This window comes from Mauremys mutica, chromosome 20 (genome assembly GCF_020497125.1).
Source record: "Mauremys mutica isolate MM-2020 ecotype Southern chromosome 20, ASM2049712v1, whole genome shotgun sequence".
NCBI lineage: Eukaryota > Metazoa > Chordata > Testudines > Geoemydidae > Mauremys > Mauremys mutica.
The window spans coordinates 12,746,871-12,760,819 of NC_059091.1; the positions used below are offsets into that span (position 1 = coordinate 12,746,871).

The 13,949-nt window shown below is 47.2% G+C and overlaps 1 protein-coding gene across 5 annotated transcripts in view; it reads left to right on the forward strand.

The window, feature by feature from the left end:
• Positions 1-508: 508 nt before the first annotated feature.
• Positions 509-13,949, forward strand: part of LOC123354020 (ras-related protein Rab-3C-like) — a 35,795-nt gene continuing 22,354 nt past the window's right edge. Inside the window, exons 1-2 of one of the 5 annotated variants that reach the window (XM_044995627.1) lie at positions 509-582; positions 11,099-11,180. In XM_044995627.1, coding sequence (XP_044851562.1) covers positions 11,142-11,180 — 39 coding nt within the window. In that variant the 5' untranslated portion in view covers positions 509-582; positions 11,099-11,141. Of the gene's footprint in view, positions 583-8,231; positions 8,930-9,511; positions 9,567-10,525; positions 10,537-11,098; positions 11,181-13,949 lie in introns of those variants that run through there. The other 4 variants (XM_044995623.1, XM_044995625.1, XM_044995624.1 and 1 more) reach the window with 4 other exon arrangements.

A 13,949-nucleotide genomic window follows, 5' to 3' on the forward strand; every position in this document is an offset into this window, starting at 1 on the left:
CTGTTTGAAATGGGCCACGCTCATTACCACTACAAAAGTGATTTTTCCTCCCTTGGTATCCTATTGTTAATTGAATTGACTGGCCTCCCACTTGGTAAGGCAACTCCCATCTTTTCATATGTTGTGTATTTATACCTGCTACTGTATTTTCCACTCCATGCATTTGGTGAAGTGGGTTCTAGCCCACGAAAGCTTATGCCCAAATCAATTTGTTAGTCTCTAAGCTGCCACAAGGACTCCTAGTTATTTTTTGCTGATACAAACTAACATGGCTACCACTCTGAAACCTTTCCAGTTCTGAAGATTCTGGATTTCCTTTCTGTTGGTAAACCGTATGGTCAATTGCTTGACCACACTTTGGTTCGTTATGCAATATGCCCAAGACACCAAATAACCAATATCGGTCTGGTTTATTGCTAATACTTAGTAACAGCATATTACAGGAACAAAGGTTCAAAACAACTCTAATCTCCGGGAATATCTCCTGCAGTAGTGCTGAATTCACCTTACAAAGAAGCTGGTGTCCAGAGTCAGATCCCTAAAGCTGTCCTTTTTATACCCAACCTGTTTACAAGGAAAGAGGTACTGTATGCATCCTGTGAGGCTATTGTGACCTTGTTTTTCCTGGTACCACATGGCACCCCTTAGCTCTTTGTTCTGGACTCAGGAATTCCAGGTACCAAGAGCGTGATGCACCTCCTAGGCTTGTCCCGTATATATTGTCCTTATCTTTGGGACATTCCAATGAGAGTAACTCCCCGCCTGTTACTACAGTAGAACACTCCCATGTGCTGATCCCGATAGTTGTCCTGGCTAATGCAAGGTGTTATGGGATACTTAGCATAGGTGAATACAACTATAGGAAGATACAGGCCACCATTCCAGGCCATGTAACTGCTAGAGGTGTATAGACAATGGAATGTTATATGTGTTGTTAGAGGGTTTATTCCTTCACTCTACCACTTCCCTGGTCCTTCTCGCATGAACAGAGAGCAACAATACCCAAAGTCCAAAGGTGCAAACAATTCAATGTTTATCGGGGTGAATTTCCAGCAAGCTTAAATTCAAGTTCCTTTTCCTTATTTTCGAATCCCAACTTACTTCCTGTTTGCCCCTAATTTATATAGTGATATTCACAGCTATACCTTAACCAATCATGCTACTAAAATTTACCTAACCAATCCAAACATACTGTAACATGATTAGCTAACCAATTATATCCCACCACTTTAATTAGTTTACACCCAGCCAAATTAATTATACAGCAGACAGAAACAATCACAGAACCAGACAGAGACCATGCAAATAAACATATAAATCAATACAGAAGCGAGGATTTCACAACTACATCTATACAGACGGAAGGGTTTCCCAGCTGTGTCTATTAAGAAGCAAGTTCTTTCCAGGCAGAAAACTATCAAACTAAATTTTCTTTCACATCTTGTAGGCTCTTCCCTTTCTCTGGAGGTGATAGATCGGATCACCTTCCTAACAGCCCCCGATTGCCTTATTTCCATATGACTAAACAGGGCCTCAGACTGTCCCAGTGAGAGAAGGCCCTTACACAGATAGAATCAAAATCATTGTCTTTCTTTTTTACCTCTGTAAGTAGCTAAGTGAGACGAATACACCTAAATTCTTAAAGTATAGGCCTTTGCAGACAGGCTTGAATATCTATATCCTAACGTGTTAAACACATACTATCCATATTAATATAGGTGATTTGAATCATACCTATTGATCATGTAATATATTAGCTCAGCATATATGGGTGAACACCTCAGAAATAGATTTAACCAGACTGATCCATAGTTATTCCCTAGGATTCAGTAGCTGTGAAAGTGGTGAAAAGCTATCTGGGACCCCTCCACGCTCTAGTCTCATACTGAGCCCATCTCAGATGAGCCCATCTCAGCCAGCCCCAGGAATCTGGCTCAGTAAATCTCAGGGTGTTTCAGAGAATCTGGATTGAGGCTCAGTTGGTGCAACGTGAGCACTGGAGGGAGCAGAGGAAATTGCACGTTACACCAATGTAGTGTATGCCTAGGGGTAACTTCTAGCTCAAGGAGACATACTCAGGCTTGCTCTGCAAAAAATTGAAGCGTGGCTGTGTTGAGTCTGAACTCTTTATGCACTGAAACTTAACTCAGACTACATGTCTCTGTCTGAAACTTTTAATCAAAAGTTTTGACCTGCGAACTACTCAGCTGAGCGGGCCCCACCATTTCCCGCTTGCTTTTTACTCCCAGCAGATCGACCCTGTCGCTCAGGGAACCCCATCCTGCACCCGGACTCTGGCAGCAGCTGCCCTGCTGATCACAAAGGCAAAGAGCCTGACCCTGGGTCATTTTACCACGGTCTGGATCTCTCATGCCTTGTCAGCCCTTCTGCGTAGGGGCACGACCCAAGTCTTTTCGGCCCATCGTCAGCAGCAGCTAGAGGCCAAACTCCTAGAAGACACTAACCTAATTTTTAAAAGGTGTGGGCCCCTTAATCCAGCTACCTTGCTTCCTGACCTGCCAGTCCTCCAGGATCAGCACAACTGTGTGAAAGTAGTTCATAGCATCTTACAAATAAAAAACAACCTGTTTGACGTGCCACTGGACAACCCTGATTGCATCCTCTTCTCGGACGGAAGCTCCTTCTATGTTGATGGCAAGCGTTTCACCGGTTATGCAGTCACCTCTGAATGGGACATTCAAGAGGCCGCCTCACTGCCAGGCAACTGGGGAGCCCAAGCCGCCGAACTCTATGCCCTGGCCCGAGCTTGCCAGTTGGCCGCTGGTAAGACCGTTACCATTTTTACTGATAGCAAGTATGCTTTTACCCTGTACTGGTACCCGCTGCTGAACTACAGTCGTGGGAAAGCCTCGGAGCCACTCTGGTCAAAGGGACCTGGCTTATGCCGGATGGCCGAGCCTGCCTCCCTCGCTCCACATACCCCGTGGCAGTTCGCTGGCACCATGATAAGGGGGGTCACTACGGCACGCACGCCCTTGTGGACACCATCGCTCGCTTTTGGTATGCTCCAGGCATTCGACCCTACTGCCTGTCAATAGTGAAAGCATGCAGCACATGTCAGCGTAATGAACTTGCTCCGCCTCTTAACAAAATTAAGGGTAAAAAACCTCCGCCTGCTGCTCCATTTCAACATCTTCAAATTGACTTTGCACATATGCCAAAGGCTTTTGGGAAAAAGCACCTTCTTGTTTTGGTTTGCCCTCTGACAATAGGGAGCTTAAGCTTACATTGGCTAAATACTGTCAGGAAACAGGGTTAAACTGGCCTCAGGTACTTCCCTTGGTCCTGTTTCACCTTCGTACTCGCCCAACCCGTGTATTGGGATTATCCCCCTTTGAACTGCTCTATGGACACCCCCCTTTCAAAGGCGGGGCGCTACCACGTGCTGATGTTTCACTATTGGGAGGGGATCATATGACCGCGTGCCAGTTTCTCTCCCTACAGGCTCGCCTCCGTACTCTTTGGAAAGCGATCCACCCGTTCCAACCAGGGGACTTTGTCTGGGCCAAAAAGTTCGTTCGTGGCGACGCCCTCCAGCCGAGGTTTACTGGACCCCACCAGGTTCTTTTAACAACCCAGACTGCAGTGTTCCTGGAAGGACGCAAATCCTGGATCCACCACTCCCACGTCAAGCCAGCCGTAGTGGACCACAGTGACGAACCAGCAGCTCTTGCCACCACTGAGGATACTGCCTCTAACCAGTGGACCAGCTTACCTCTTTCAGACATCAGACTTAAATTGACTCAAAAAAATGAGAGGACCTTTTATTCTGACAACTGTATGTTTTTTATTATGCCTTTTTATTTTATTTTCTGCTTATGAAAAAATGCTGTGTTTTTGTAAACAACACCTACCCTGACACTTTTCAACGTACCAAACATCTAAGGGAAATGGCTAAGAACTACTCCTCTGGCCAGCCACCTTATGATTGGTGGGAAGCCTTATGGAATTGGCTGCCTGGATTTGGGTGGGTTAAAAAACTCTTGGTGGGTGTTGTTGGGGCCATAGTAATCCTTATAATACTGTGTTGCTGTATTCAATGTGTCCCCTCCCTCATAAACTCATGTGGGTCAGTTTATTCTTTTTCTACTTCAGCCAAAGGCCTTACTCTCTTCAAGTTGGCCCAGGCTGAAATTGCCAAGCAACCTTTGGCTCCTTAAAATAGGGTGTAGCTTTGGTAAATAGTTATCCCAAAGCTACAAATGGAGGAATGTTGAGTCTGAACTCTTTATGCACTGAAACTTAACTCAGACTACATGTCTCTGTCTGAAACTTTTAATCAAAAGTTTTGACCTGCGAACTACTCATGACCCTTCCCCTCCCAATAGGTAGCCATAAGTAGCCATCTCCTCCTTTGTCTTCTCCAATTTGCATTTTAACCTGTTTTATCCCGTAGAATCTTGATTGATTATGCATGACCATTATGATCTGTTAATCACTTTGTTTACTTCTGTGTATAAACATTGATGCTCACCCCTAATAAACTTGCCACACTTACTCCGAAGCTCTGCTTTTAAGCTAAGGATGGTGTGAGCCCGTTGATCAACGAATTGTTGTCTGGTCTCTGACAGATTTCTGAGCCCTATACCAACTCCGCACAAACTCGGGTGCTGGAGAGGTGAGTAGGACTTGCTTTTTACCTAACAGCTGCGCTTGGGCAAGTAACAGGAGAGGCTCCCTGCCCCGACTACAATCCCAACCAATCCACAGGTGCACACTCAGGGCGGCCAGCCTCTCCCACCACCACTTCTTGAAGTGCAGCACCCAAACCTGGACACGATTCTCCTGCGCTGAGTAGAGTAGAACAGTCACCTCCCATCTCTGACCCACCCCACTCCTGGTCATGGTGATCCAGGTGCAGCAGAAGCCGGAGATAGCTGCCAGCACAGCCATGAATGTGGCCCATGGGCCCTAGCGGCATAGAGCCTGGAGACCGAGTCCTACACCAGCCTCTGGGCTTTGAAGATAGGGGAGCCAGAGATGCATGGTGGTGGAGACGGCCTTCCCTGCCCACACCACTATGCCCCATGCTGCCCCCTTCCATGGCATCAAGAAGATCAGCATCATGGCCAAGCCCCGCAGGCCTGGGCATCGGAGCCTCTCCAGGTAGGGCCCAGTGCACATGTGGGGGGGGGGCGCTCCATGGCCTTCCTCCCCCATCAGGCTAGGGAGCTCCCTGCCCCCTGGTCAGTTGTGGGGTGGGGATTATTGGGGGACAGAGCTAACTGGAGGGGAAAGGCTTCATGTCCGTGACCTCCATGACATAATTGTAGCCTTAACCATGAGAAAACTCCTACCCCAGAATATACTGGGCAGTGTCCTTTGCCTCAGTTTCTCCCCTTGCGGTGTGAAAGTCCAAAAAAATCCTCCTTTAACCTGCCTTTGCCCTTTCCCTCCCCTGCACCCCACTCGCCAAAACTTCCACCTTTTATAGGAGCCCTTTTTGCCTCTCACTGCTTCTTTCACTTTCTTGTTAGCCATGGTGGTACTTTTTTGGTTCTCTTAGTATATTTTTTAATTTGAGGTGTGCATTTAAATTGAGCCTCTATTCAAGTGTCTTTAAAAAGTTTCCATGCAGCTTGTAGTGATTCCAGTTTCAGCACTGTACCTTTTAATTTCTCTTTAACTAACTTCCTCATTTTTGTGTAGTTCCCCATCTGAAATTAAATGCTCCTGTGGTGGGCTGCTGTGGCGTTCCCCCCACCCGGAGATGTTAAATTTAATTATACTAAGGTCGCTATTACCAGGGGTTCAGCTATATTCACCTCTTGGACCAGATCCTGTGCTCCACTTAGGACTAAATCAAGAATTGCCTCTTCTCTTGTGGGTTCCAGGACTAGGTGCTCCAAGAAACAGTCATTTAAGGTGTCAAGAAACTTTATCTCTGCATCCCGTCCTGAGGTGACATGTGCCCAGTCAATATGGGGCTAGTTGAAATCCCCCATTATTACTGACCTTTTTGATTGTTATAGACGCTCTAATCTCCCTGAGCATTTCACAGTCACTATCACCATCCTGGTCAGGTGGTCGGTTGTATATCCCTACTGCTATATTATTATTTGCGCATGGAATTACTATCCATAGAGATTCCATCAGACAGTTTGGTTCATTTAAGATTTTTACTTCATTTGACTTAACGCTTTCTATTGCCACACCCTCACCAGCATTTCCTGTTCTGTCCTTCCGATATATTTTGTAACTTGGTATTACTGTGTCGCGTTGATTATCCTCATTCCACGAAGTTACTGTGATGCCTATTATATCCATACCCTCATGTAATACAACATACTCTAGTTCACCTATCTTATTGTTTAGACTTCTAGCATTGGTATATGAGCACTTTAAAAACTTGTCACTTTTTAGCTCTCTGCCATTACATGATGTAATTGAATGGGACTCTTTTTTATTTGACTGTTTCTCATCAGAGCCTACCTGTATTTTATCATCTTCCATCCTCTCCTTAGCCACCTCCTTACTAGGACATAGAGAATCTCCATTAATAGATCCGCCCCTAAGGGATGTCTCTGTCCAAACCACATGCTCCTCCACACATAGAATAGAATCATAGAATCATAGAATCTCAGAGTTGGAAGGGACCTCAGGAGGTATCTAGTCCAACCCCCTGCTCAAAGCAGGACTAAACCCAACTAAATCATCCCAGCCAGGGCTTTGTCAAGCCTGACCTTAAAAACCTCTAAGGAACGAGATTCCACCACCTCCCTAGGTAACCCATTCCAGTTCTTCACCACCCTACTAGTGAAAAAGTTTTTCCTAATGTCCAACCCAAACCTCCCACTCTGCAACTTGAGACCATTACTCCTTGTTCTGTCATCTTCTACCACTGAGAACAGTCTAGATCCATCCTCTTTGGAACCCCCTTTCTGGTAGTTGAAAGCAGCTATCAAATCCCCCCTCATTCTTCTCTTCTGTAGGCTAAACAATCTCAGTTCCCTCAGCCTCTCCTCATAAGTCATGTGCTCCAGCCCCCTAATCATTTTTGTTGCCCTCTGCTGGACTCTCTCCAATTTATCCACATCCTTCTTGTAGTGTGGGGCCCCAAACTGGACACAGTACTCCAAATGAGGCCTCACCAGTGCTGAATAAAGGGGAATGATCACGTCCTTCGATCTGCTGGAAATGCCCCTACTTATACAACCCAAAATGCCATTAGCCTTCTTGGCAACAAGGGCACACTGTTGACTCATATTCAGCTTTTCATCCACCATAACCCCTAGGTCCATGTTGGCTTTCCCTCAGTCCTTAGTTTAAAAACTGCTTTATGACTTCTTTAATTTTAAGTGCCAGCAATGTGGTTCCATTTTGGTTTAGGTGGAGCCCATCCTGCCTGAATAGACTCCCCCTTTCCCAAAAGGTTCCTCAGTTCCAAATAAATCTTACCCCCTTGTCCCTAAGCCATCGGCTCATCCATGCATTGAGACCCTGCATTTCTGCCTGTCTAACTGGCCATATGTGTGGAACTGGAAGTGTTTCAAAAAATGTTACCATGGAGCCTAAATTTGGCCTCCAGGATCTCTCTCCCATCCGTCCCTATGTTCTTACCCAGGGGGATTCTATGATTCTATGATAGACTCCACTGGGCAATGGCAAACAGGAGAGGAAAAAAATTCTTTAGCCACAGGGAATGTGTTGTTCTAAAGCAGACAGAGGAGGAAATAAGGCAGGTGAACCACACCACACTGCTCACCACAATCCAGACAGGACAGGGGTATCCACCAGGAAACACCTGAGAAAGAGGAAGTCACTGAGCAGAAATTGACTTTATATGGGCAAAACCCACTTGTGTGTGTAGTGTTTTTCCTCAGTGGAAGGTTGATCTATTTGGAAGAAACACATATGTGACACTGATTGGACCAGAGCTGTTCCTCTAGGAGGGGCCACAAGAAAAGGGGACCTGGTAAGACCCACACATGAGAGTGATCCTAGGAAGAGGAGCTTGCGTGTATTTCTTTGTCTCTCTTCACCTTGAGCTCATGGACACCAGGATGGGAGGACTGGAGAGCCCCAAGTCCTGAGGAGTCCCTCCCTTGAAGCACCTGCCATATGGGACCATCAACAAGGACCATCTGTCGGGAATCAGGGCCTGCAGCAGAGCCAGTCTCCAGGCAACCTAACGAGCTCAGGAAGCCTGTACCAAGCTGACTGATTGGTGGGAAGGGTCAGTAGAGAGGCTCTTAAGCCCAGCAGTGGCAGTTCAGTAGCTGCTCAAAGCTTTTGCCCACAGCTATGGTAGCTCCGGCCTTGGTCCAGCCCAGCTCCTGCCTTGTCTCTCTCCAGGTAACCTGGTTTTGACCCTCAGCTCTGATTCCTCATCTCCAGCTTTGGCTCCGACCCCGATTCTGACCCTGGGTTCCGACTTCTGGCTCCTGCCCCTGGCTCTGACCCTTGGCGCTGGCATTTGGCTCCTGGCTCTGACCCACAGCTCTGGTTCTTGGCTGCAGGTCCTGCTCTGACCACTAGACCTGACCACCCACATCCCGCTCTCTGACACCATCAAGCACGGATAGTCATTAGCCGCCTCTTCCATCTTCTTCCTGTGTTAACGCTGTTACTACGGCACCACCTGGAACGGGACTGATGTTCTGTCTGCGTCTCCAAGACGACAGCTGCAGACAAGAGCTAAGGTCACAGCTGAGACTTGGATAGCACCAACTCATGCATAGGGAGCCACACTGTGAGCTGGATGAAGATCTGTTCTTTGGTTTGTTTCTGTTAAGAAGAGCTACTGCTCAGAATGTGACTTCGGCATTACAGCTGCACCACCTTAGATGACTGCTTAAAGCAAGACACATTAACAACCCCAGGACACTGACATCTTTGACCATTATGTTAGCAACCAGCCACTCAGTATGAGCACCTCTTCAGTTTTACTGAATGCAGGATTTAAAAGGTTAGTTGTGAACAGATACTTCACACTGGTTAATTTTAATGAGAGGGAAGGAACACTGGCCAGAATAGGGAAATAATAGATACAGAATATTTACTAAGTGAGATCTATGCAACTCTGCAGGGCCGGATGAAATTCACCCTAGAGTACTTAAGAAACTAGCTGAAGCAATCTCTGAACCATTAGCGATAATCTTCCAGAACTCATGGAGGGTGGGTGAGGTTCATAACAAGGACAAACTTAAAAAAAAAAGGTTCTCAGGGAAGTAAAGACGGGACAGGCTAACTTCAATCCCCCAAAAAGATACTGGAAAAAATGATTAATCTACCAATTTATTAAAAGCTAGAGGATAATAGGTGATAAGTAAGAACCAACATGGATTTGTCAAGAACAAGCAGGTGCGGCTCTAGGCACAAGCAAAGCAAGCACGTGCTTGGGGCAGCCCATTTGCCGGGGCAGCAGGGAAGCTGAGAACCAACAGGGGGCTCTGGGAGCTGTAGTTCCTTGGTTAGCTCCCTGCCTATAGAGCCAGCCCTGGAGCAGGGAAAGAACTACATTTCCCAGCATTCCCTTGGCCACTACCAACTGGGAAGGAAGGAGGGGGACCTCATGCGGCAGCCTGCTGTGAGTGCTGTGAATGGTAGGGAGACCAGACTTTAACATTCAAAAAACAGGAGAGTCCACGGGGAGGGAAGCCCCCCTGCCACCATCCACTCCCTCCGACTGCCCCCCACAGAAACCCCAACCCGTCCAACCCCCCCCCGCTCCCTGTCCCCTGATCACCCCCTGCTGGGACCCCTGCCTCTAACTGCCCCCCAGGACCCCACCCCCTATCTAAGCGCCGCTGGTCCTTGTTGCCCGATTGCCCCATCCCGGGACCCCAGCCCCCAACTGCCCCTTGGGACCCCAGCCCCCACCTAAACCTCCCTTCTCCTTGTCCCCAACTGCCCCCCTAGGACCCCACCCCCTAGCTGTCCCCTGACAAACCCCTGGGACTCCCATGCCTATCCAACCGCTGCCTGTCCCCTTACGGCCCCCCCGAACCCCTGACCCATCTAACCCCCCCTTCTCCCTGTCCCTTGACTGCCCCCCCAAACCCCTTACCCCTTCTCCAACCCCCCCAGCCCCCTTACCGTGCCACTCAGACCAGCTTGTCTGGTTCCGCGCAGCGCCAGACACACTGCTGCATACATGCTGCCGTGCTCCCCCGCGGAGCCCATGGAGCCCACAGCCCCCCCTCCACCCCCACCCCAGCACCTGCCTTCCAGATTTGAACACCTCAAAATTCAGGAGTGCTCAAGCTTAGTTTGGGCAGCTGCTACTTCTTTTCTCCCAAATCAAGTATACTGATCCACTGTAACTTGCTGTAGAAAAACTAGGATAAAATTGAGCAAGAAATGCTTCCCAGCGGTTATTAGGACTGGAATTGCTATTTTCAATAGCCATTGCCTTTTGTTTGTTTGTTTAAAAGGAAGACAGTGATATTGCATTGGCAAATTCCCCATAGAAACAAAGAGTGGAACAAAAGAATAATAAAGGCACCTCAACTTTTCCTCATTTATGTAGGACAGTCTTATAATATGCATCCAGATATCCTCCAATCACACAAGGTGAAAATTGTTCCACTTTACTGCAGCTCTGTAACCATATGGGACCCAATCCTGTTTGTGTTCTGTGCAGATCCAAAATTCCTGCTGAATGACCCACCCTGGGAGCAAGTTTCCAGTGACCCAGGGCTGTGGCGGAAGGAGGGTGCGGGTGAGGGGGGAGACCCCAGGGCTGGGGTTGCAGGAGGTGTGGGGGGGCACTGGTGGGGGGGCAAGCCCAGGGCTGGGGCAGCAGGAGGGTGCGGGGGGAGCCCAGGGCTGGGACGAGGGGCAGCCAAATTTTTTTTTGCTTGGGGCAGCAAAAAACCTAGAGCCGGCCCTGGCCACCTGAATGCTACCATTCTGTCCCTCATCAACAGCACGAAAAAATAATGATGTTTCATTGGCAGTTACTTGCACAGCCTATGGCAATAGAGTAATCAAAATTGTACAGCAAAGTTTGTTGCAGTTGCAACTTTAGAACTGGCCATGGATATTAAACCTCACAAACATCTTGAAAAAAATACAGCAACGAGGCATAAACCATATTACACCTGTCTTTCTACAATTTTCTAAATTTTAATAGGGTTCCAAGATTGGACAATGCGGACGGCAAAAGCGTATATCTCATGATGGCAGTTCCTAGACGGCTGCAGGAGCCAGTTAAGGTATATTAGGCAAATAGTGTGGGGACGCTTGTAAACAAGCCATATGTCCAGCATTACCCCCCTGTGACTGTGTGAGTGCTACGCCACAATTGATATTAATAACACAAGTAAAGGTTGGGCTGAACTAGGACAAAAGAAACTGGTTAATGAGGTAGTACAAATTCAGGATGGGATCTGTGCTATAGGTTTTCATAATTTTTTCCATAGCTGGCAACATTTGCCCTACAAGTGATGCTGGATTCTGCATACTTGTTACCAGCAGAATACCAAATAGGAGCCCAGGCCTCTGGCCAACAAGCAAAGGCAGTACTGTCATTGAAATGATCATTCCACATGAACACTTACAAGACTTACTGATTGAGCTGTTCCCCCCAGTGGAACACTTGCAGTTGGATAGACATGATTTGGTGGCGAGAACCAAGGAACCTCTAATACAAATAACTTAATTGATCCAGCAGCAAATGAATGAAATAGAAAATGTACAAAGAGAGGTGGAAAGACTCTGGTGGGCAATTCTGGAGGATGTGACTTTACATCCAGTGGTCCGAACCCTTAGCGTAATCCTAATGGGAGTCCACGCCCTAACAATTGTTATTCTCATGGGAATGTGCTGTTACATGTTATGTCAAACCAAGAAAGCTAAGTTACAGTACTGAGTGAAGAAGGGGATGCGAATGTGAATCAGTACCGCTGTGGTAATGAATAATCATTTTAAGCAGTAAGGTGTTAAAGAATATACTTCTAACATATACAGCATATAAGCCCCCGTCATATATCACATATGATCATTTATCAGTCACATAGTAATCACAACATATATTCATTTATATATATCCATATATTTATTTTATTTATAAAATTTAGATTTTTTTTCTTAACAAAGCCCCAAGTGTGGACTAACAAATACCGGCAAAGGCCATCTCATACCATTCAGTGAAGTTAACAACACACAAGCACAGACCCCACAACTCAGTCGAGGTCCCGAAACTAACATTCCCAGGCCCACCATAAGGGACTAATAATAATTGGATAATAAAATTTGTCTAGCAGTCGTACAAGGGAATGTGCCGACTAAGGGACAGATGGGGCATGAGTGTATGGATGGTAAAATAAGGTAACCACATAATAATGTTTAGCCCACTGGGTTCTCTTTACTCCACGCATTATGATTTTCTGGGATGATGGGAAAACATCCTCCCCATAAAAAGACAAAAAGTGGGGGAATGTAGTAAGATGAGGTCCTGAAACAAAAGTCCTTGTATCAGAGGCCCGGTCTGAGGCCTAAGGCCTGAGCTAAGGTAATGGTCAAGACTTTGCTGATATAAAACAAAGTTCAGCTCTGAACCAGAGGCAGACCCTGCTCCCAGAATCTGGCATGTAGTGGGCTGATGCTATAAAAACACACATACCGAAAAGGTTCTGGGCACAAGTGATGTAAAGATGTGCCAGGATGGTACTAGAAAACTCCTGCATGGATTAGATGGTCCAGTGCCAGTCAGCTTCTCCACCTCTGCTTTCCATGATCCTGTCCCATAGCTCAGCTCGCTGCAATAGCCGCCCAGCATGTAGAGCAGTGATACATGGACCTCAGCGGCTCAGGAGCTGAATTAGCCATCACCATTATGCTAAAGAGCCACAGTAGGTGAATTGATTGTTTCATTTCCTATAGTACTATTCATATTTAAACATTATGATGGGAAATATTTCATTTTTTATCTATATCTATTATTCTCACAACAAATAAGTTAGTAGTTTAGTGAAAGTTGATAACTTAATGGGTTAATAACATAGCAAAAGCATCCACATTGGTTAATAACTTAGATCTGCTAATAATTAAATCATGTTTCAATAGCGTGTGCTGCAGAGCTGCAGGAGACACATTGAAGGGCTTCTTGCACTTCACGAGTGGTAGTCTGAGAATCACTGCTATAGAGAGATGATAGCTCCTAAGCTGTCCCACGTGGGGCAGGCTGTGTGACACCCCCCACTCTTTCCCGTCCCTGTTGTGGATTCCGGGACTCAGCTAGCACTGCTGTTCGCAGATCCAGTGCTCAGTCACGGGGCAGGTGGCATCATTCCACTTCCCGTCGAAGCGGAGGCTGCCACAGTCCTCCCCTTGCTGCCCAACATTGCTGGGTTCCCCGGTCCCCCAGAACCTGAAATGCAAACCGAAGCCCCATGGAATTAGAGGTGGGTATGGAAGTTCTACAAGGGAGGTGGGGTACCAAAAACTTTGGATGGAAGGACCTTGGTGGATGCCAGCTGCTTCATACAGCTCTAGCTGCCTTTAAATGTCACCATCCAAACAGCAGGGGTTGGCAGGCCAGGTGGTGCAGTCGCTGGGTAAGAGGAAGTTGGATGGATGGAAGAACGCAGAGAATGGGTGGCTGCTCATCACAGCAGAGAGGGCAGTCGGGGCACAAAGAGACCGATGCTTGACTGTGCCTGCACTGCAGAAACATGATTTAGATGGCTCTGCTCCTACCGCAACTCCCACCGGTGGATGCCTGTATCCCAGCACCCCTGCAAATGCTCCACTTGTTCCTGGCTTACACAGGTTGCCCTGGTGACAATCATCTCCCATCCAATCCCCAGTGTGGCTGGAGTCATAGCAACAGAACAGAGTCCACATGTGTACAGTGTCTCTGGTTCGAAAACCTTCTCCATGCAGGTCGAGTGAAATGAGCCAGCTCCTAGGGGACAGGTCTCCATGTCACCAAGGCCAATGGGCCGTGACTGGTCTGATAGTTTTAGCAGAGAGAGTCAAGG